This window comes from Musa acuminata, chromosome BXJ1-2 (assembly GCF_036884655.1).
Source record: "Musa acuminata AAA Group cultivar baxijiao chromosome BXJ1-2, Cavendish_Baxijiao_AAA, whole genome shotgun sequence".
NCBI classification, from domain to species: Eukaryota; Viridiplantae; Streptophyta; class Magnoliopsida; order Zingiberales; family Musaceae; genus Musa; species Musa acuminata.
Genome location: NC_088328.1, coordinates 25,382,740 through 25,407,128, shown reverse-complemented (window position 1 = coordinate 25,407,128; position 24,389 = coordinate 25,382,740). Strand labels below are relative to the sequence as shown.

General features: G+C 34.9%; 1 protein-coding gene across 7 annotated transcripts; it reads left to right on the top strand.

Annotated features, from left to right (window-relative positions):
* The first annotated feature begins 4,296 nt into the window (after positions 1-4,296).
* On the top strand, positions 4,297-24,063 carry LOC103975823 (polycomb group protein EMF2B). 7 transcript variants are annotated; one of them, XM_065094463.1, is made up of 22 exons: positions 4,297-4,486; positions 8,007-8,159; positions 8,274-8,439; positions 8,597-8,652; positions 9,193-9,304; positions 9,386-9,545; positions 9,675-9,743; positions 13,900-14,036; positions 14,504-14,563; positions 14,643-14,761; positions 15,912-15,976; positions 16,480-16,532; positions 16,669-16,722; positions 16,799-16,858; positions 18,116-18,162; positions 18,253-18,452; positions 18,529-18,820; positions 18,967-19,015; positions 20,834-20,917; positions 21,227-21,306; positions 23,293-23,382; positions 23,667-24,063. In XM_065094463.1, exons 2-22 carry the CDS (start codon positions 8,125-8,127, stop codon positions 23,788-23,790), a joined length of 2,112 nt encoding a protein of 703 aa, XP_064950535.1. In that variant the 5' UTR covers positions 4,297-4,486; positions 8,007-8,124; the 3' UTR covers positions 23,791-24,063. The 7 variants fall into 7 exon arrangements, 6 of the variants coding, with proteins under 6 accessions (XP_064950535.1, XP_064950539.1, XP_064950550.1 ...); XM_065094467.1 differs by having other exon boundaries at positions 7,997-8,159; positions 18,259-18,452; XM_065094478.1 differs by having other exon boundaries at positions 7,997-8,159; positions 18,682-18,820.
* The last annotated feature ends 326 nt before the right edge of the window (positions 24,064-24,389 follow it).

Genomic DNA, 24,389 nt, shown 5'->3' with positions numbered 1-24,389 from the left:
TGCTTAACATGGCCACTGTGAAGGTCTTTGGCTCTCCTACTACAGCAGACCTGCAGAGGTGGCGGGAGCGTTGCCCTGCCTCTTCAAAGGAGATCGTGTTCCAGCTCATTCGCGTCGACAACCGCAGGGGCCAGAGACGACTTCCCGAACGCCGCCCCCTCTTCACGTGGAAGCAGAAGCTGTAGAGGTTGTGGGAGGCGATCTCGAACCGGCCGTCGTGGAAGAGGGTGGTGCAGATGCAGCAGGAGCCTCCCCAGATCATCTAAGCGCATGTGGTTTCTGCCTCTCCGTGATGAGTCTGCAGGCTTAAGAACCAATTGTGCGTCTACCATGTCACTCTGTCTGCATGTTGGCGTTTGCCTTGCTGCTTGGTTTAAGCGGAACAAGAACATGTTGCAGATGCACTTTTTGTCTTGATTGGCTTGCGTTGTGCACCTTAGAACAAGTTATAAGTTCAAAATCCACATCGGTTCTTCTTCATTTGGTTCGGTAGGTGATATCCTTCAATCTTAATCGATCTCACGTACTTAGACGACATCCAAATTCCACCTGCATTTAATATTTATGTTGTTCATGTTTGCTATCCATAGGGGTGAGCGCAGGAAACTCATGAGCACGATCGTTTTTGTTTTTACTAAACTTTTTATTTGAAAATAATTAGATATGAAGTCTTAAATCTGCCGTAGTGATAAACAAACTAAGCAAATCATGAGATAAAATTTATATGAAAAAATTCTTCAACCTGAAAAGAAAAAGAATCCTAAGCAAACCATATGAGAGTTTTAGACTAGTATACCAAAAAAAATCATGACAATTGAAATCAATTTCATAAACCAATCTTTCTTCTTCTTAGATCAAATTCTCTTTCCCTGAATATGATGGTCACTATTTTAGGTTTTTCTCATCTAACTTATATAAGATTAGGGTTAGAATTTTCTATTTAACCCTTATGGGTCCGACCACTTAAGTCATGGGTAGGATCACCCAATAGATTTTTCCATCACACCCATGTGGGGAGAGCTTCTATCCTTACTATCTTTCTAAAAGCAAAAAAAAATTTAAAAAGACAATGATTTAGTCATGATATATTCTTATCGGTATTGATTATCTCAATATGCAATAACTTCATCTCGAATATATCTTAAATTTAACGATCCCCAATATCAATATAATTGGATTTGGAATGAAAAATTAGAATTTATTGAAAAAAATAGTGCTTTGACTATCATAATGTAAAATAAATTTTTTTGACTTAAGTCTCAACTCTTATAGGTACTTTTTCATTCATGAGAGTTCTTTATAAGCTTTTGTTGTAGCTATATATTTAACTTCAGTAGAAGATAAAGCAATACATTTTTATAGTTTTCACTGTTATGATAATGTTTATCTTGAAAATTATATCAAGGAACTACAGATATATTTTCTAAAATCAATATTGCCGACCATATTTGCATTTATGTAGCTAATCAACATGGGTTTTTTTATCCCAAAGCATAAACATAATATAGAAATTCCTCTAAGATACCTAAAAGTCTACTTAATTGTTTCTAGTTTTCATTTACAAGATTGGAAAGAAATGAACTAATCACATCAACTATGTAATCAATATCTAGCCTTGTGCTACCATGACATGCTTTAAACCATCAATTGTTGAGGTATACATAAGGTACTCTGTTTATATATCCTTTTTTTATCTTTCTCACTTCTAAGATATTATTTCAAACTCAACAACTTGAAATGATTTGCTCATGCTAAATTTGTTAAAAATCTTTTTGATTTATCTCTCTTGAGATAATCGAGGTTTACCATTCTTCTAATCCCTATACCAAGAATATGCTTAGCCGAACCTAAGTTTTTTATAGCAAAAGCTTTGCTCAACTCTCATTTTTAGATTTATAATTTTCTTAGCATTATGACTAATAATTAATGTATCATCTACATACAATAAGAGAATAATAAAAATATCATTAGAAAATATCTCATATAGATATAATAATAAAAAAGTCATATCATACCTATGATCTGTCATAAAAAAAAATCAAACATTTTATACGATTGTCTTTATGCCTGCTAGATCATAAAAATATCATAAAATTATCTTTAGCTTTTATCTCAGATTTGTCTTATCTTTAACTTTTTAACCCTTCAAATTATTCTATATATATTTCTTCCTTGAGTCACCACAAAGAAAAGTAGTTATGATATCAAGTTATTCGATCTCTAAATTTAAACTAGTAGCAAAATAAAAAACAACTCAAGATATTTTGACCATGAGTGAGAAATTTTTTTAAAAATTAATATCTTTCTTTTGATCAAATCTTTTCATAACCCATCTTACTTTTTTATCTAGACTGTGAACTATTTTTTATTTTTTAATCTAAATTTTTATTTTATTTTTAATATTTTTTATTATATAATTTTACTAAGCTAAATATATAATTCTTATGAAAGGATTTTATCTCTTCTTACATTATACTCAATTATATAATTTTTTAAATAATATAATATCTTTATAACTTTCTAGTTCTCTCTCCTTAATAAAAAACATATGTTCATGAGAAGAATACATTTTAGAAGGTAGATGCTCTTTAATGGATCTTCTCAATTTGTGGTTATGGAAAACTTTACTTAACATGTTAATCAGTATTATTATTCGATGGTATATCATTATAATCTTCCTATTCCTTTTCATTATCATCACTAACTATTGTTGGAGCCATTAAACTCATATCTATAGGATGTTTATTAAATGTTTGTGACTTTTGAATTTTCTTAGGATCTTTAATAATATGATATTTGCTTCTGATGATTTTATTATTACTTTCATAATCCCATAACTTGTAAAAAAAAATTTCATGTGAATAACTTAAGAAGACATATTGTTTAGATTTATCTCGTATATTTTGAAATATGAATACGTGTCTTACGGTCAAATTCTCTTAAATGATTATAAGAAATATTAAACTTTGATCTCTTGACCATTTAACACCAGATAAATAAAATTTTATTTAACATCAAATAAATAACATTTTTAATTAACACCAAATGAATTTATTTTCCTTCACCCACAACCATTTAACACCAAATAAATAGTCTTTTTTTTTTCTTGGCCACCCTTTTAGATTTTTCTCATCTCACTCGTATAACATTAGGGTTAGAATTTTTTGATTAAATTTTTTTTTAATCTCACCACTTATATCATGAGCGAGACCACTCAATATTTGTTTCTTTCAAAGTATATGAAGGGTTATAGGGGAAACTGCATATTAAATTCTCTATGATACATGAGCCAAATTTGGATGGTTGGCTTAAAAGAAGTAGGTGAATTTATCCCCCCCTTACCCTACTTTTATGATTGATTGAGAAAGCTTGAAATGTTGTTACATCAGTAATTAAACCTGAACGGAGAACCCAAAAAAAAAGTTATATTCTTTTGATAGAGAATATTTTAACACTAGTCACAATTTCTCAATTGACAGTCATCTAGAAGGTAGATCGACATCTATCTAAGTAAAAAAGGACTGAGATGACGGGTAATACTTTCTCGATCGTCCCTTGCTAGCTTCAAAACTATACGAATCGACGTCGTGCAATAGGAACCTTGACTCACATCGTAAAGAGTGTATAGGTCAATCACCCACACGATTGCGTCGCAAAAAGGTACGATCAGCCCACACCAGTTGTAACCCTCTCCTGTCGACTCCACAAGTATAAAGGTTAATCCTCAATCCTAAGAAAAGAGGATCCATCATTCATCTATTAACTTAAGCATCGAATGGGTCAAGTTGAGAATCCCCTTGACATCAACATATTGTGTAGGATTTTGATGAAGATCAAATCTACTTTGGCTCCACCTCGGGACAGAGGGTTTTACGATAATCTCAGAATCATCTTCTCCAACCTTTGTCTCGCTCTCACCATTCTATCTTACTCCTGAGATGTTACCTGGATGATCTTATACTTTCGAGACAGGATCAAATTGTACCGACTTCTAATCCACGATATCAACTTACAAACACCTTCTAAATAGTACAAGCCTAAAGAGGACCGGTTCAAACTTAATATTCTCACTTTCTTTGATTGACATGTTATACCCGACTCACTTGTACTCGGAAGACTCTGTAGTCGAACGAGTTACATAACTACTGTTGCTAGGAGCATGAACGAGGATTTTGTAATAATATATCATTTATTAATTGGAAAAAAATACAGAGGGGCAAAATCGTTATTTTAAAAACTTGCTTAGGATATATACGTAAGCACCAAAATAACAAATCCGTAAACATACATCGTTATTCCAAGAACTCGTCCGCCACCACCGCCCTAATTCCTAAATCATCACTCTCACTCCCTTTCCCCCAATTTCGCCCCCCTGGATCGCCTCGTTCACCCGCCGGAAGGGGTGCGGGTGGCGGCATCTCGAAGGCCGGCGGGCGCTGGTCCGACGGTATTTATCTCTCGAAGGCCACCAGGCGACGGTCGGACGGTATTTATCTCTTTCTCCTTCTCCTCCTCTTTCACTCTCCGTCTCACTTCCCTTGTTCTGTGTCGGTGCTCGTAAATTGCGTGGAAACCCCGACTTTTGATTATCTGGCGGTGGTTTCGAGCTGGATTTTGTATTTCCGTTGTTTCTGTTCCTTGTGAGCGTTGTCATTTGCGGTAATTATTTTATTGTGGTGCAAGGCCTTGTTGCTGTTATTCCTGTGGTTTAGATGCTCTTAGTTGTTGACGGGGTTATGAGCGAGAATTTTTGCTCTTTGTTACGCCATCACATATCGTGCAGCTGGTCCTTAATATCTCATGAAATCTTTTTTTTCTGTTTCTTCACTTTTAATCTAGATAAAACTTTTGCTCCTCACTAGAAATATGTTCTAATAATTTTTAGTTAAATCATGTACAATATATGCACCTCAGTACGCCATGTGTCATCACGAATTGTCCTGACCGCGGTTATTCTTTTGCAAATAATGCCTACAAGTTTTTAAGTTCGGTGCGCCTGTTGTTTGACCCATTTGAAGGGAATGAGAGTGAGATATTTCGTTAGAAATTGCTGGCTCTACATCTTCTTTTTGGCTTTCTTTCTTGAGTCTTTTCTTTTGTACCCACCATCTGTTAATACCACTCTTTAGTTTGGTGTTCTTTATTTCCAAAGCACATCAGCAAGTGTATATATGTATATGCTTGAATTTTATTGGCTCCTTTATGCAATAAGTTAGTTTAGTTTACCTAGCAATCTCTGTTTCTACTTCTGTTGGGATTCCTATTTGTCTATTGGTTTGTATGGGACCCTGATAGGAGGGTCATATCATATCAGTAGTTGACTCAAAGGAATTATGTTGGTAGCTCCATTGTTGAGTGAGACCTTTCTATTAATTAATAAGCTATGGGTTGTGAGACGTGCAACTGCATAGCTTTTTGATGAGAATCAACTGAAACTTGGAACCTAACCTAGGTGTGCTAGATGTGAAGTTGGGTTTGTACAAATTTTGTAACATTTTCAACAGAGAGAGTGAAAGAGGAACTTGTAGGTTGAAAACATTAGATGGAAAAGAAATATGGTGACAAGAAGGTAGTGGCTCCTAAAATCAGAAGAAAATTTCTTATTTTGCACACCTAGTTCTGAAGTACAGTGAAAAAGGTAATTCACTCTGAAGTGAGACAATGCATATGGGGGAGAGTTGCTAAATGTAACTATAAGAAGTTAAAGCGGGAGTAGAGCTTATAATGTAATGTATAGGTAGAAGTAGTTGTCCATGAGTTTGAGGAAGGGAAGAGAGAGCTCGGATGCAATTCGAATGGAAGGATGAAATGCGATAGGGATCCGTCTACCTCTCAACCCTTTTTTCGTCATGTTATACCATGATTAAACGAGTTTCTTTGGTCTTAATTTATACCCTCTAACAGGATATGAAAATCTTCCCAAGCTTGGATGGTTTCACATGGACAAATTATGTGACAAGATATACACTATGCTGTGGTAAGATTAAAACTTTTTACCTATATATGGCATTGATGCATATATAAATCATGCTATTCAAAGCGGGTGTAAATGCAGCACCTTGAGCGCTTAATTCTCTTAAAGAAAGAAATGATGAGGAATTTGATTGGGAGATACTGAAGTGAGCTGAAGAAACTTTGACATGGGAAGGGAATAATGGAGGTTTAAGAAGTTGGTAAACACACATAAAAGGATGACTCAATGCATGAGGCTCCCTCCAATATGGAGATGGGGATGAGTAAACACTCATATACCTCTAAATGAATATTGACATACTGCTTTGAAGTATGGTGGAAAGTCCTTATGTATCAGATATGTGTTTTAATGAGTGAACACGGCTTTGATCATGGTGCACATCATGTATAGTGGCTGTAATGCTTGATACCACTATCAATCTTATTTACATCTGTTAGTCTGTCACATGTATGAATAGTTTTTGATGCCCATAGTCACAGAGCAAGATACCTTATACTATCAATTTAGATGAAGTGAAATGTAACCTAAGGCAGAATAGTGTGTGATGGAGAGCCATGGCTTAGAATTATCTCGTGAAGAACTTCTGGATGTTCATTTTAACTGCAATAATTTAGATATTCTGAGAAGTGATAAGGGATATTTAATATCGTATGGGTGGGAGTAAAGAAGTTGGAAAAGGATATATATAAGACTACATATCAGGAAAAGAAGGAAGAAAGCAGACTCTTTTCTTATGAGACTAATAAGGAAAACAATTCTTCTGTTTTGGTATTCAAGATCAGCTGAAACCATTGCACCATAATATTTCTTTTTTGTAAATGGACAATTATTAATTTGGACAGGCATAGTAATTCTTTTTGGTAAATGGATAAGTACTAAGTCTGACTACCTTCCAGTTTGGTAGGCTTGGTCTAATTTTACATTTTTGCCTGGGGAATACTCTTTCTTATGTCTTTGTGGCAGTTTATAGATTCTATTGATTAGAGAAACTTGACTGAAGTTTGCTTGCAAGATGGTCTTATTTTATCTTTTTTCATTTTTTTCTTTGTTATCTCTCGTCTCTGTCTGGGCATCTTCTTGTGTTTACTTCTTTCAGGCACTTAATGAAACACAGATACTAAGCTTTGCTTATTACGTATAGAAGAGAGAGGGCAAATAATTGCCCAAATTATAAGGTTACATGATTCAGGCTAACCATATGTATATTTTCAGCCTCTACAGCTTCATAGCTTGATCATAAGATGATATAAAGCTGACCAAATCTTTTGTTGTTTTTGTGCTTGCCTTTCATGGTCATGTTCCAAAATTGTCATCATTGTCCTAGTTTACCTAAATTTCTATTGACATTGTTTCAAATGAATCTCAACATTTGTTTCCAAAACATATTAAGTTTGGCCAATCTCAAATTGCTTGATGCATTCTTGCCTCAATAGGTAACGGAGAGGTTGAAATTTTGGTCAGAATTGATAATTTAGTTAGGTCAACATCACTATGTGACAAATAACTCAAGTTGGATTTGACTAAAAGGTCAGAGATGTCAATTTGTATTTGGAGTGCAGACATGGTGAGCACTCTTTGTGGATCTTATGTGCTGTACATGAGGAAATTTTTTTTAATACTTTCTATTAATATATCTTTTCCTGTATTATTTATACTTTGTCTAAAATATGTAACATATTTTTTTCAAGTGAATTATAGTTATGTGATGCAAATAAAGAATTGTTATGTAATATCAGTGCTAATTGTTGAAATTACTTATTTCCTGATGGAAGATATGTTGGTATTGACAAAGTCAAAAAGCATGATTTTTTTTGTCATAAATAATGCTGTATAAATTTTGTTACAGCTACTAGATGTTTTTTTTTTCAGCTGTATCTATTCTTCTAATAAGTACTATTGATTGTTGTTCATTGTCACATAATCTGCTTCCATGGCTCTGGTTACAATTTCTTTCTTCCACTTGTCCATTTCAGAATGGAATTTATGCTTCAAAATTTCTCTAAGTTATTTTAAAAAATACAGTAAATTCCAGGATAGCCTGTATCTATAAAGAAGCAGGTGAATGTTGTCTGCTGTGTATCATCACTCTGCATATCCTGTGAGATTGTGGAAGTCTGTGAAAACCTACAGTTTTGTGCGCCTATTCTAGAATGCCAGGCTTACCTTTGGCAGTTCGTGAGACCATGTAAGTCTAACTTATATAGGGATTATCAGTTTTCAATTTGTCTTATTTTCTCTCCAAAGATGTTAACTGATCCAATCATGAACCATCTTGCCATGTTGATAACTTTTGCTATAGGAATCAAGGTTGCAGTTGCAGCCAATCACGGACTGATCAGATGTGCCGTCAGCAGTCTCGAGTTCGATTGACACCTGAGGAGCAACTTGCAGCTGAAGAAAGTCTTTCTGTATACTGTAAACCTGTTGAGCTTTATAATATACTTCAGCGTAGGGCAATACGAAATGTAAGTTCTCATGCTAGGATATTGGTCCCTTCTTATCAAAGTGTGATTTTTGGTTTGGCTCTTTATGTTGAGATGTGCAGTTCAAAGCATTATTTTGATCCTGCCCTTGGAAGAGTCGGATTCTAGGGTGCTAACAACTCATTTCATGATATTGCAGCCTTCATTTCTTCAGAGATGTTTGCAGTACAAGATACAGGCAAAGCGCAAAAGGAGGTCCTTATTCTGTGATATAGTAATTTCCCTTTTAGGTGTAAAAATATTTTTTCATAGTACTTGGTTTGATGTTAAATAGTTGTTATGTGTTCTGTACCTTCCACAAAGTAGTAGTATTATATAGGTTGCGTAAAACTTCTTCTTGCCCCTTTTTTTAGATTGTTTCCCTGAAAAAAAAAAGAAAACCCATTTACTCTTTAATCTTCATCAATTTCTTGATGATAACAGTTGAGAATTCCAACCTTGGTATGTAGCTTTGGCTGCATTTACAAACCCCACCATTGTAGATTATAGGTTGGGTAGAATGGACATGAAAGTTTCTGTTTCTTGTTTGCTTATTGCTGTCGTTTAAACCATGGGCTTTCCTAATTAATCACATTTTGAGCTTCTTTGGCTACTGATGTCCCATAAATTTCAGGATTTCGAAATATCACTTTTGAGTATCTAGGTTGTACTAGAATGTCAGTTACTGTAGGTTTATTTGAAGTATAATTCATTTTTATTTAACACCTACTACATCACAAATTTTCCTGCTTGTAGAATTCAAATAACCATTTCACTGGTTGGAAGTCTGAACACTGAAATAGAACATCATATGTTTCCTTTCTACGTGCTGTTAGCTATACCTGTTGCTGACACTGCAATTGCAGAGGTATAGTAATATCCTATTCTGCTGAAAGTCTATGTTTCTTTGTGTAAAATGCTGAAGTATTCCTGATGTTGTGATGAACAGCATTCTGCAGTGTACCGACTCAGTCGCCCTTGTGTCCTAGCTAATTTCATCGAGTTTGGAAAGAAGGATCAAACTGAAGCCTCTTTTGTTATTCCTGAGATTAAGAAATTGACAACTGATGCACGATTTAGAAATCTCAGCATTATCATTATCAGCAAAGGTGTGGTGTGTTTATTTTATGTATATAAATTTAACATTTTAGTTGGTGTGTTATCTGTTTCATGAACAAGTAACATGTAAATATTTGAACCGAATCTAGAAGTCTTATATGGTCCATTTTTTCTTCCAGGGAAATCAAAATGTGGTTCTGGTGATAATCATCTATTGAACGAATATGAACAATGGTCTTCTTTTCTTAGTAAGGAATAATTAGTTGCAGGATTGTAGCAGAAATATGCTTTGTCATAAATTATGTGTGTATGGGCATTGTTCTCATGTAGATGCAGTTTTACTCGTGAAATGAGTATAGCTTTTTGAGCTGCGCGAAAGAATGTTACATTTTTATCCAGGATCCATAATTTGAATGCCACCTAAAAATTTACTGGTATAACTGTTTTACTTTAGATGCTCGATGTTACTATGATGATATAATGGAAAATGGTAGAGATTTTTTAAGTTGATTCCTTATGTACTTGGCAATAAACAAGAATTTGCTGGAAAACCATTAGTTTAGAAATAGAGAAGATAGGAAAATTCAAGGTTGATTAGATACCAGTAAGAATGAAGAAAATGGGTAGTGACCAGATGTTACTTTAATTTATTATTTCATTTGAATTTTTTTTCTCTGAAAGTTCTGTATGCTGAATCTTGTTGGCCTCATTTGACATTTTCTTCCAAAATCCAAAATATACAAGGATTCGATGAGTTGAACTTTTCCATGTTCTCTTTCCTAATTGCTTTGTGAAACTTCAGGAAATTAATAATTCTATATTATGATTTGTCTTTTCAGCTTGCATCTTCATTTTCCATTTCTGTTCCTCTCCCTAACCCACTGAAATAAACAATTTTATGTGGAGTCATCATCTGATATATTAGGTTATTTTTCAGCTTATCAATTGATTTGGTTTCTGAGGTTCAACATGATTGATGAGAAGGATGATTTATGGAAAGAAAATAATACTATTCTAATAGAAAAACTGCATATTAGCTTGAAATCATACCATCTGAGCGACACTTAGGTTAAGCACATCTGATTGTTTTGGTACTACAGTGTAAATCTTGAATGATTTATTGAAGTATAACTTTGTCAAGTAATGGATTCATTCTCTCTAAGTAATATCTTTTGATTTCCCCAAATTGAGGAATAACATTACTTTAATTCTTCTGAGAACTTGTAGGTACCATTTTGTTCTTCAGAAATACATTCCAGGATCTGAAGAAATTTAGAAATGATGAAGCAAAATGACTTAGCACACTTGATAAATTTGGTCTTCTGGGTTATTTTTTGCTTACAAACACAAATTGGCTTTGACTGCTGGTTTGGTGAAACTGGAAGTTTTGGAATCAAATCCGATTACCATCAGGGTCACATTCATATTGAAACATTAGTTCCAATCAGTGATTTAAAAAGCGCTAGGCGCCAAAAGGCGCCAAGGTCCAAAAACGCCCGAGGCGCTAGGCGCTCGCCCGAGCGAAGCGAGGCGCTAAAATATAAAAATATAAAATATAATTAATAAATATAATTATTTAAAATTTTAAATAAAAATATATAATATAATTAATAAATATAATCACATTAACAGTATAAACCTGCTGACGGAGAAACGAGGAAGCAGCGGCGGCGAGCGGCGACAGCAGTGGCGGCAGCAGCAGCGAGCGGCGGCAGCGGCAGCGGGAAAGGGAAAGGGAGCGGAAGGCGCGAGCAGCGGGAAGGCTCGCGGGAGGGCTCGCAGGAGGCGAGAGGGCTCGCGAGAGGCGCGAGCAGCGGGAGGCGTGAGCAGCGAGAGGGCTCGAGGGAGGCGCGAGCAGCGGGAAGGCTCGCGGGAGGGCTCGCAGGAGACGCGAGCAGCGGGAGGCGCGAGCAGCAGGAGGGCTCGCAGGAGGCGCGAGCAGCGAGAGGGCTCGCGGGAGGCGCGATCAGCGGCAGCGGGAGCAGCGGCAACGAGCGACGAGATCGCGATCGGGATCGGGATCGGCAGCGGCAGCAGGTTAGTGGTGGGTTAGGGTTAGGGTTGGGGTTATATCGGTTTAGTTGGTTCGATTGAACCAACTAACAACCGAACCAGGACCGAACCAGACCTAAAATTCTGGTTCGGTTTACCCAGGCGCTCGCCCGAAGCGCCCAGCGCTTGGGCTCGGGCGAGCGCCTAGGCGGCGCCTGATTGAAGCGCGCCGCCTGGGACATTAGCGAGGCGCTCGGGCCTCGCCTCGCCTCGCCCGAGCGCCTAGGCGAGCGCCCGAGCGCCTTTTGCAATCACTGGTTCCAATTGCTTGATGGCAATCTATAATATTATCTTATCTATCTAATAATGCTTCAATTAGAGATGCATAATAAATGACACAGGTTACTCTAAATTTAGTCCAATAAGCCTTTTCCTTGTGATGTAAAAGTAAAACTTGCAAACTTATGTTCCAATTTCAAGAACTTCTCTGTGTTAAGGCTTATCATGTATTAGTTTGACTTTACCTTGTCCTATTAATTCATGATAATAGCACAAAAACTTTGATAAGCACTTGTGTTTCATATGCTGCTGCTTTTATGTGATTGATCACCTAGGTCAAGATTCTCTATTTGTCTTTGGATTTTGAGTCTATCAAGGTTCAACTTTTTAAGACTTAACTTAAGAAAATCCATTTGAGCTCAATTTACTAGTTTTCACTGTTTGGTCTAGTGGTGGGCTGGTTATTGTTCATGCATATACAATGGTTAATACATGAGAAGTGTACTTGTTGTGAATAGGCATTAAATGCTAATTTGTGACCAATGAATTTTTGAGGTATCATATGCTACTCTGTGGTCACCATGCTGACCTAATCGTTGATATGGTCATACCTCGATCACTTGTATTTGGTGTTCAACATGTGTTTTATTTGCAGATAAATCATTTGGCTGTTTTTTTCTATAGTCTCCATTCTTAGAGAATCTACCCTAGAGGATGGAAAATGTGATGTTGTAATCAAAATATGTTTTTGCTTACAATAAAATGTATCCTTAAGAAATATTTTTGTAATACAAGATGACTATTAAGAAAGGAAAAGCATGGTTCATTTGGACTCTTCTTTTTCAAGATTGAAATTGGTTTGCCTAGTTTGTTCTATATATAATCTGTTAAAAAGTAAAGGGGAATGAACTAGGAACCATTTTGAACAGAAATAACACATTGTTCTATGGTCCTCAAGGCTAAGCAGATCAAGTTGTGAAGACAGATTTCTTCTATTAGTAAAGATTTTAATGTTCTTGGAACTGACATAAACAATATGAATATATTAATCAAGAGACACGGTGTAATAGTATGCACTTCTGTGCTATGCATATAACTTTCAAGCAAGATAGGCTACGTTAGGAACACATTTGTATTTTTAATGTCCATTTGAAGAAGTGGGTTTCAGTGAATATGCAGTTGTGGAGTGATTTGAGTGTTTGATAAATAAAATATGAAATTATATTTTAAATGTATATTGACGTAAGTATTATTTAGTAAAATTGTATTTCAAAAGTCATTGAATATTTCATAATAAATTTACCATTTTAATGTTTTAATATTTATTCAGAAGTGAATATATGTTTTTTATTTAAATTAATAAGTAAAAATTAAATAAATAAATGAATGTATGCAATCTTATAAAAATTTCATATGGCCCAAATATATAATAAATAAAAATACAATCATATATATAAATATAAAATAATCTTTAAAAATAAATGAATAAAATTTGACCTTTATAAAAAAAATATAAATCGTATTTGTTTCTCACAAAATCATTTTGATAATCTTGTAATTTTAGATAAAATCATAGGGTATTTTTAAAATTTGAAAAAATATATTAGTATTGCTTTCTTGAGGTAGTATTAACATTTGAGCATTTCCAATGCAACATCTAGGGCAAATTTGATTTAAAAAAATTATCAAACATCAATTCACATTTGAAATGTGCATTGGGCTCACACTGCATGTGTTTCCCAAATGCACTCTTAATGACTTTAAGATGTTGATATTAATATGCATTGGGCTCACACTGCATGTTGATATTAATATGTTGAATCATGGTTTTAGTTTTCTTGGGCATGCCATTTCACTTAACATTTAATATTATGATTGTGGATCTTGTTGTAAGTATTCATTGTTTTGGATTGCAATAACCTTAGGCTGCAAGTGAATGCAATGTTGTTTTTGTGCTTGTATGCTCTTTCTTTGGTTATATCGCTTCTCAAAAAGATAATCTATTGGATGAGAATATAATATAAAATGCAAAGATACAAAATCACATTATTGTTTCTAATAATATAATTAGCATAGTTTTTTTATTTGTTACATAAAACAACAATATTGATTCCTTTCCTGCCCTACTTGCAGAACTTGAAGGAAATTGCCTTTGGGGAAAAATACCAGTTGATTCACTTTGTTTATCATTGGAGCAGTGTGTGACATTGAGCTTAGGCCATCGAACTGATATACGTTCAGCTGTTAATATGCAACCAAGCATTTTGGAGGTATCTGAAAAATTGCAGTATGAATATATTATTTTAAATCATCACATATTAGTATAACCTCAAGAATCCTATTTCTTGTTACTGTTGATTTTGGTCATGAACCTATTCTCTTAGCTTTGCTAGCCAACATGCCAGCAGGTTTACTTCTATGGGACTATCTCCATTGGACACATTTATATTGGAGCCGAAAACATATTTTGTACGACAACATGGTGTTTATCATGTTGTGTTCATTGACAAAGCTTAAATATGATCTTTGACAAGCTAATCTGCATGTATATTAAACCTTTTCAAACGACTTTGGCCTTACCAATCAATAAGTTAAGATTTATTGCCAGTTTGACAGAGTAGCTAATCTGCAATCAGGACCTCTGTTTGAATGTATTTATTTTTAATATCTCAGCACATAGGATGCTTTCTGTCAAAGCATGTTTGGTGTACATACTGACACTAATACACTTTTGCAGCCTAAATATTTGGGCAGGAATGACTGCATTTTTATTCAAACTCAAAGTATAGATTCGGCAGTAAGTTTATACTCTTATGTTTGTTGTTTAGTTTCAATGGTATAGGTTCTGTAATGATAGTTGATATTCTTCATTTTAGAGTACTTTCCAACTTCAAGTCAGCATATATGCTCAAGAGGTTGGAGCAAGTGAGACATCTCCCTATGACTTTTACTCATATGATGATATTCCAACATCATCTTTACCTCACATTATCAGGTAATTAAAAATTCATTTATTGTCCCATAATTTGTTTCTTTTTTTTGTTCTTATTTTAATTGGTTTCTAGTATCTCACATGCCAGAATGATTTACCATGCTTTATTCATTGTACTATTACATTGTTGTAGTTGTTTTTTGTCTGCTAATGACCAGCTGGCTTGCGCCTGTATTGAGTCCACGCATGAGTATGTGATCACAGCAGGTTCTTTATTGTGTCAATTTTTGGTATTTTATAGTTTGCTCATGTTACAAGCTTTCATATATTTTAGGTGTCTTTGAAGGAGACCTGTGTCATTATTATGTACGATGTATTTACTAAATGCCTTTGTCATGCATTATACTTTGTCGCAGAGTGTAGCTTGCATAATTTGAACAAACTTGCATTTGTAGGCTGGGTAACAGGTGTGGCTGGTTGCTGGGGTTGTTAATCATTGCAATTGCAGTATAAAAAAGAATAGAGTTCAGATTCTCAACAAAAAAAAGAAGGTTTAGTGCTTTAGTTGCCATCTAGACAAAGTACAGGGGCCAATTGTGTCATTACAATTTCTCCAGATTGATGGTCTTTCAGGCGATCACTGTTACTCTCTTTTTTGTTTTTTTCAGTGTCAAAGGGGTAGGTTACCAAAATGCAGGATTTGAATCAACTTATAGTTTTACAGAAATAAAGTGGTTCTCTGTGGCGTACATATTAATTCTCCAGAGGTATAGTTAATCATGCGAAGGATGAGAAGGGGATCAGATGAGAAGGGGATCAAGCTTTCTTAGCATAGACAATTGGAGTTTCCATTTATATTATTTTTAAGCATTTTAAAGTAGTAGTATGTTAATATGGGTTACCTACCTTTTTTTTTCTCTGTTAAATGTGTACTGTTTATGTGTCATATTAAAGGACACTGATGCAATTTTCAGTGAAGTTTCTGGTTAATCAGTGCTACTGAAGTTCAATTTTCTGCTTTATTTTTAATCCTAAGAGTTTAACTAGAAAGTCCTGACATTTGGTCTAAAAATGTGATCTTAAGAAATAGGCTTCAGGTGAGAGAATATTGATTTTGTTAAGTCAGTCATTATATGTTGTGTCTGTGATTTTCTTTTGCTGTTCTCTTTTTTTACTTGCCTTCTTTCCTAATTGATCTATTTTTACCATGTAGATTGAGAACGGGGAATGTACTGTTTAACTATAGATACTACAACAATATGCTGCAAAAGACTGAAGGTGATCTCTTTCTTTTTGTTCACTCTCTTGTGTTACTCAGCAAACCTGTGTATATAGTTGCTTTTTGGTTGCATTTTACTCTTAAGCATGAATTTTTGGCCACTGTATTTATTTGTCTGTTGGCAAACTTTATCATCTTTTAGTAAAGTGTATGAACTAGTGTAGTCTTCAGATATACATTGTACTTTTGTGCAGTTTACTATTATTTACAAACATTAATATTAGAATATTATTTTGAGAGACCACATTAGTAGAAGACAAGCCTTGGTAGAAGGTTGCTCCTTTGAAAACCAGGTGACTCGGGTTTTGAGTAATGGGATCAACTTTCCTATAAGAGTAAGACTATGTAAATTGATCCTCCCCATATCCCACATTGCGAAGCGTATTTCTATTTTTGATTTATATGAATTTTCTCTTACTGACATTTGGTTATTTCAAATTAATTTTTCTTGTATATTGCATTCATTTTCAAATTTTGATTCATTTGTTTCCTTAAATAACAGTTACGGAGGACTTCTCTTGTCCTTTTTGTTTAGTGAAGTCTGCGAGCTTTAAGGTAAGATATATATATATATATATATATATATATATATATATATATATATATATATATATATATATATGTTGGTTGTAAATTCTGTATTGGATCTTTTCTAGGTTTAATTTCTAACATCTTGGTATTGTTTTTGTAGGGTCTTAGATGTCACTTGAATTCTTCCCATGACCTTTTCAATTTTGAGTTTTGGGTTGGTAAACTTCTGGAGTCTTTGTATTTTATTTTCTTGCAGGCATTCAATGTATGTGTGGCTAACTTTTTCCCAGGTAACTGAAGAATATCAGGCTGTGAATGTTTCTGTGAGGACTGATATCTGGAGATCTGAGGTTATTTACAATCATCAATACCTTCTTTTGAAAAATTGTGGCTTTAGTTTTCTGTTTATTTAGCATAACCTATATTGATTAGTGTGCTGAGTGAGAGTGCTAAGAAACAAGCTTATGTGGTTTTAATATCTGAGAGAATTTTATTTGTCGTGACATCTTGAATACTTTCCTTTTCTTACATTTTTATATAATAATTTAAAATATGAAAAAAAAAAAATCAAAGCTGAAGAGCATTGTAAGATCAATAACACAGATATTCTTCCTCATCTTTTCCCCCTTCTTTTTCTTTGTTCTTTCCTTTTCATCTTCTTATTTTTATATATCATTAATCCGATGATTCATGTTGGAAACAGTTGACAATCATAATAGGTCAGTGAGGGTTGTCTGTTTTTGAGTACACATATTCACGCATTGGGGGTAGTTCTGTCTCATCTCAATCCAGATTTGCCATCATAGATCAGAATTCCCTGATTTTGAAATTGTGACTGTACATAGGTGGTCAGCTTATACTTCAAATTGGGAGACCACTATTCTAAGTCTTTGCCATTATGATTGGATTTGCTGCCAATACATGATCCCATTCAACGTAACCAAAATGGTGACTTATGTATTACTTCGATTTCTTGTGTGCGATGTAATATGAGAAACTAAAATTTGGATGAACAGAATCTAACAGAAAATTGTTGACATCAGAATGTGCAGAACACTTGCTTTATTGCACAAAAGATAATAGTCAAATAAAAATTTGGATTAAACAAATCAATTGATAAAAAAAAAATTGAGCATATCGTTTGGGCAATTTCATGGACAACTCTGACGGTCACTGTAAGGAATTGGATAAATTGTAAACATAAGAGGTGAAAGGCACATGATACGGTGTAAGATTGTGTAATACAAAGTACAGCTGGAACCAAAAGAATTCACAATTTTGCTATCTTTTGAAATCACCCTTTAGAAAAATAAGAAAGAAACAATCAAGCAGATGAGCAGGAAATGAAGATGTGATAATTAAGTACTTTGATATGACATGAAAGAACATACGTACACATGAGACAGACATTTGGCCTTCTGAACCAGAGAAGATGTGCGAAAGTCTGCAAGGTGAATCACCAGTTTGACTTTCTTCCCTTGTAGTCATCCAACTTGGTTTATGTCATGCATTGTAGTGACCCATCCTGGCTTTTGAGTTTCTGGTTTTTGTCCCAGCTTGAAAAACCATCTGTTGAAATTATTTCTTATTTCTTATGATATTTTCAGGTTGTATCTGATGGAGTTGATCCAAGGCTGCAAACATTTTCCTATTGGTAATCTTTTTTGTTATTTTTCTCCTTGCATGTATTTCCACAAGTTACTTTAAACTAATGAAGTCCTTTGAACTTGAAAATGAATCGTAGTAACAGCTCGAACATCAAGAGACGTAGAAGATCTAAAAATAGTGTCCAGACAGCAAATCATGTACATCCACATGTTGGCTCACCTGAAGCAGCCCAAGAAGGTTCTCATGGAGATTATGATAACAAAGATAATGGCACATGTTCCTCTCAAAGACCTCATGTGTATATAGCAGATGCTTCACTTACGAATGGATGTCATGGTACGTGCTGATTTTGGTATTGTGATCGCATGTTTGAGTGGCTAGTAAATAGAATTGAATAACAATTATGAAACAGATGGTGGTTCTTACAAAGATGAAGGAAAAAAACTTAAATCACTATTCCGTGAAACTCACTTGCTCCCAGTGAGACATAAATATGAAAGCTTTAGTTCACAGAATCATGCTCAAGAGTACACAAGACCTATGTTATCTGGCCCTGATACGACAGGTGTTTGTGGTGCTACAACTCAAGCTTCTACAAGCAATGATTTTGCTCAACAAGCATCTGCAACCAATCTAGTATCACAGAATATGCTGCAGTTTGCAAAGATGCGGAGGATATCTGATGAGCGGGCTGACCCCAGAAAGTTGGTCTCTATCTCCTCCTAATTATTTATAGACTACGAATAGTATATTTTTGTTTACAATATGCAACACTATGTGGTGTGCCCTGTTTATGTTAGTTGTTTCAATATGATTGAAATTTTCTTTACCAATCCTCTTCAATTTACAGTCGCGCACTGCTACAAAAACGTCAGTTCTTTCACTCTCATAGAGCTCAGGTGATACACAATCTTTACTTTGGCCTATCTTTATGAACTCCCTATTAGTAGCTTGCAATGTTGTGTGCTTATGAACTTTAAGCTGTACCTCTTTCCCTTTTTTTGGACGCTAGACTATTACGTGAAGTCTCTTTTTCTATGTTTATTTTGTTTAGATTATATTATAACATACAACTGGGAGGTTGTTTTTGCTAGCTGGAATAATTTCTTTAACAAGGCTAAGATTAAGCATATAGAAGGTTATTTATATGTTTTGTAGTTTGGTTGAACAAGAACAAAATGGTTCTTTGAATTTAATATTTGAGGTGTGTCATTTTGGGAGCTAGTTAGGTACATTAATCATACCCATGAATTTAGCCTGGTGAAGCTTCGCAAACTGTGTGCACTAAAGCGAGAAATTATGGCTCACATGTATACTGTACCATGGTTGTTTGCTACCATGGCACATAATATTTCCTCTTTTTGGTTGGCAGTGATATCTTCCTTTTTTCCATTTACAATTTGAAAGAACATGGTTTACTTATTGATTTTTGCCTGAACATGAATTGTACATACAGTGATCAGTTCTAATATTTCACATTTATGACTTAAGCATGGCTACTGCAACATGAATTGTAGCAACTAGCAAGATACAAACAATAAAGTTGAAAAGTCTCAATTATTTGAGGTCGGCTACATTGATCTCTTGTTGTCATTGTGCTCTATAAAAGGTCAAATCATTAGTTAAGTTCAAAGTACTTTTTTTAAAAATAGTTTTAATGGTATTTTAGGGCTTCCTCTTCTTGTATTGCCAACAGTAATTAGTAACAATAATTTAAATATGTTTCGTTAACATATACCTGTATCATCTTAAATGATTCTTCCTATCTTTAGGTCTCATGATGATATTTCTTTTTTATGTTTCCGTGGGAGGAGGAAGAGAGGAGGGATAGGGGTGAGAGGAAAGGTACGAGTAGGATAGGTAAGTTAGGTGGAAAAGGAGAATAAGGAACTCTCCTTTCAAGGTCAACTTCAATAAAGTCAGTTTATTACAGTAGAAAAGAAAAGGAATATTGCATATTGTTTCTACCCGGATGAAGAACAGTTTTAATCTTAATGATGATCATAATCCATGAGGCTTGTGGCATTTGGAGGCAAAGTATCTAGTGGTTTCCTGTATGCTACACTGGATATATTGTTAGACTTTAGAGCCAATTCTTAAATTTGACTTTCTTTCATGTCAAGAAATCTTGACAATAAAGAATCCAACATATTCGAGGAGCTAAAGTTCATATTTTATTAGGAGCATGGTTCTGTGTTTTGTTTGGACCGGTACATATCAAGCAATATGTACCAGTTCAATCATATCAGGTCTCTGCAGTATGGACGGGAACATGTGCCTCCTAACACCTTGTATACATGTTGGTGTACTGTGTATCAGCATACTGGGCCCATACTGGTCTGGTTGGGGACTGGCACTGGTGAAACATCAAACCATGGTTACGAGAATATTTGCAACAGTGTCCTGGTATTGTTTTTACCTAATAATAATAGTCTATGCTTGGACTTACTTTTGACCTTCACTGACTTTTATGTTGCATTTCTATGGGCTTTTTTGGTTTTTTCACCTCACTTGATGTTGCTTTTAATTAACTAGTCTACTTTGATTTCTGTAATAGTATATTTTTTGTTAATGCTATTTTGTGAAAGATGTACTCTATTACTATTTCTTGACATTCTCTTTTTTCTTGAAATTTTATTTTCTGCATATTTTTCATGGCCATACATTATTCAATTCATTCAAGTTTGATAAGTTGTGTTGTAACTTTTACATCGAAGCCAATGGCATTGGAGCAAGTATTTTCAGATCGGGACAGTGAAGATGAAGTTGACGATGACATTGCTGATTTTGAAGATAGGAGGGTAAGATATTGTCATAACTTGCCTATTGATCCTTTTTCTGTCAACAAAGGAAGAAAGAGAAGCAAAGTATTTGAGTGCCTTATTGTCTGAGTTGGTCTCCTTCAGGGCATTTGGTTGTTGTCTAATGATATATATTTTTTGATTTTACTCCTATTTATAAGTACCATCTTGATCTCTTAATTATGCATGATGCGCCTTATCGACTAGGATGTCGCCTTGGAGATGTGTAATTATGTTAAATAGAACGTTTAATGTTCATGGTATTGACAAAATTTTACTGTTTCCATAATGATATACAACATGATGCAGATGCTTGATGATTTTGTGGATGTGACAAAGGATGAGAAACAAATTATGCATCTGTGGAATTCTTTTGTCAGGAAACAAAGGTAATCTTTATATGCTTTGGCCAATTAATATCCCTTGCAATAGTGTCTCCCATAATTTCAACTTACTCATAGTTGAGATTTCTTTAACTAATCTTTGTAGTTTAATTAAACCAACATATACATGGAAATATTACTTTAAATCTATTAAACTGGATGTATATAATTGGAGTATTTGACTTGATGAATTTTGCAAATATCCTTGTCTTTTACAGGAATAAATACAAGTGTCTGGGATGTTAATACAATATAGACGCTAGAAATATTATGTGTGTAAAGAGCTCCCATTGTTTTTGCAGAGTTCACTTTTGTTCTGGCAAGCAACTTAGTTAACATGCATAGTCATAAAACTCAAGTTTGAAGTCTGAAATTTGTCTAACTTGAAAAAATAATAGTGATCAGCATGTCAAGTTGTAGTTTTCTCGTTTTACATTCCTTTAGTAACTAAGCTTAGAGCTTTCTTGGTTCCAAGTAAATGATGTTCACAAATAATCTTATCTAATTTTAAGAATGTTTCTTAAAATTAGATAAGATTGAAAAAGAAGAATTTTTTAGCTTAATAAAGGATTTATAGACTACTCAGTTAGGAATGCATTTTTTGAGCTTTTCTGATATGGTTCCACTCATTAATAGTTTAAGAGGGTAAGGTGTTGCAGAGTTTCCTTTGACTCACTCCTACATCGGTATTCATATTCTGTGTGACTTGATTAAGTCGCTGAAGCTAATACATCTTTTGGGTTTTTTTTAATATAATCATACCAGTAAAGACAGGCTGAAAGCAGCCTGTTCCCAAGGCAATTATGGAACACGAACCCTGAAGTTGTGTTGATTTATGGTTGATACTGTGCCATTGTGGTTAACCGCATGAAGCATGCATACAAACACATGACATAGACATGACATGATATGAATACTCCAATATGCCAAACCTCTCGAAAGGACTTGGGATGACATAGACACACAACTAGAACATGTATATTATCATATATGTTATTGAAATTATATACCTTGTAAAATATAGGGAATCTATAATCATCATAGATGAAACTTGCAAGGATGAAATTTTTTTATATAAGTAGCAAATGTTCACAAAATTACTTCAAACACATAGAGCACCGATAAGTCGAGTGGCCAATTATGTACATATTGCCAATATTTGACTCGTGTTGACCATATTTAGATAATACGAGTGTCTACATTATACATGTAGTGCATATAAAATATACTAATGGTACAAGTGTCATAATATGTTTTAACTACTTGACACATGACACATGTTGTTGGCAAGTGTCCCACAAGTCTCACAATATTTTGGAATACCTGATACGGGAAGGAGAAGCATTTGAAGTATCCTTGACACCTTAGTTCATGTCTGCCGAATAGTAAAGGCTGAGTGGCTATCTAAGAACCAACCAGACATGTAAGTCTCCTTTTTCTGTCACTAGAGTTGGAGATGGTCCTTGGTTTCCAGATTGCACAACATAGTTGGCAGTTGCAACAGTGGAGTTGCCCTGTTTCAGTGAGGCATAACTCAGCCTCTTCCATTTCTTGTTGAGGATGGGGAGTCAACTTGTATCCTGCTATGTGAATGTGATATGCAAGGGAGATATAGCAGACCGTGGTATCCCAAGATTGAATGGCAGCGCTGTGGAAGAGTTATGGCTGTCGGGAATGGGCGGAGGATGAAGTTCATCCACTATTGAAAGGTTGGACCATTTGGCTGTTGAATAGCCTCAATCAACCTGTTAGCATCCACCATACGTGTTGATGATTGGTGGTGGTGTTGAACTTGTTCTACAATTTCTTTTGTAGGATTGGACCTTTCTGCCCAACTTTTACAAATTCTGAGTGTGCCATTTTGTCACTGGTAGATGACATCTAAAATGAATAGAAAAATATTCAAATTTAGGTTTTAAGAACAGATATTTGATCTTTGAAACTGTGTAAACTTGTATGGTAACATACTTATTGGCTCTGGTGTTCTCGCAGGGTTCTAGCTGATGGTCATATTCCATGGGCGTGTGAGGCGTTTTCGCAGCTTCATGGGCAAGATCTTGCACGATCTCCGGCTTTAATGTGGTACAACATCCAATGCATATTTGTTATGCTAGCGAACCTTTTTGTCTGTTCCATTTCTTTCATTCCACAATTACATCTCACTTGATCGCAAATCCCTCTTCCATGCTACAAATCACTCATTGTCTTGTACTTTAACCAGCTAATTTAGAAAAGTCCTCTATTTAAATGGCTTTGTATCCTGCTGGGTCTTGTTATTTGAGTGATGCATATTATGTTGCACGTGGATTTCAAATTTTTGGTGATTAAGAAATCTTAAATACTCGAATGACATTTGTTGCATGCAGGTGTTGGAGGCTACTTATGGTGAAACTTTGGAATCACAGTCTCTTGGATGCACGTACCATGAACATCTGTAGCTTAATACTTGAAAGATACCAAAATGAGAACTCGGGCCCAAAGCAAAGCTGATTATTAGGAAACCTTCATTTGTGTTAGGGTGGTCGGCAAGCAACCAACCAGAACTACTTGGTGCTAATTAACACCCCTACCATTTTTTTGGAACGTTTCCTATGCATTTTTTAAATATTTATGTAATTTCTTGGGGGTATTATTGTTTTCATTCATAGAGTGTTTGGGGGAGGAAAAATTGCCTTCACATGGCTGCAAGCGATTGTCACCTTACATGAATGTTCATATATTCTTTTTAACTCAGAAGGCAAAGTTCAGTTAGTGCTTTTAAGATGTCCGACCTTTACAGGTCTCGTCAGCTGTGCTGTTGTTTCAGCCATTGCTGCCAACTCTTCTTTCTTTTCAATTTGACCAGTAATGCAGGCTAGAATTGCATGAATCTGATGCCGAGACAAGTGGAAACAAGCAACGATCAAAGATCCGACATTCAAATGAACCTACAAAATTGACACAATTTTTGGAAGAAGAAATGCATGCAGAGAGATGAATAGTTTCCCGACTCCCTATGTTGTGAAGTGCCCACCACGGCAAGAAGCGATGAACTGCAGACTTTTGAGCTCCGAGATGGACCTCAAACACACTATGGGAGAAGAATGAAT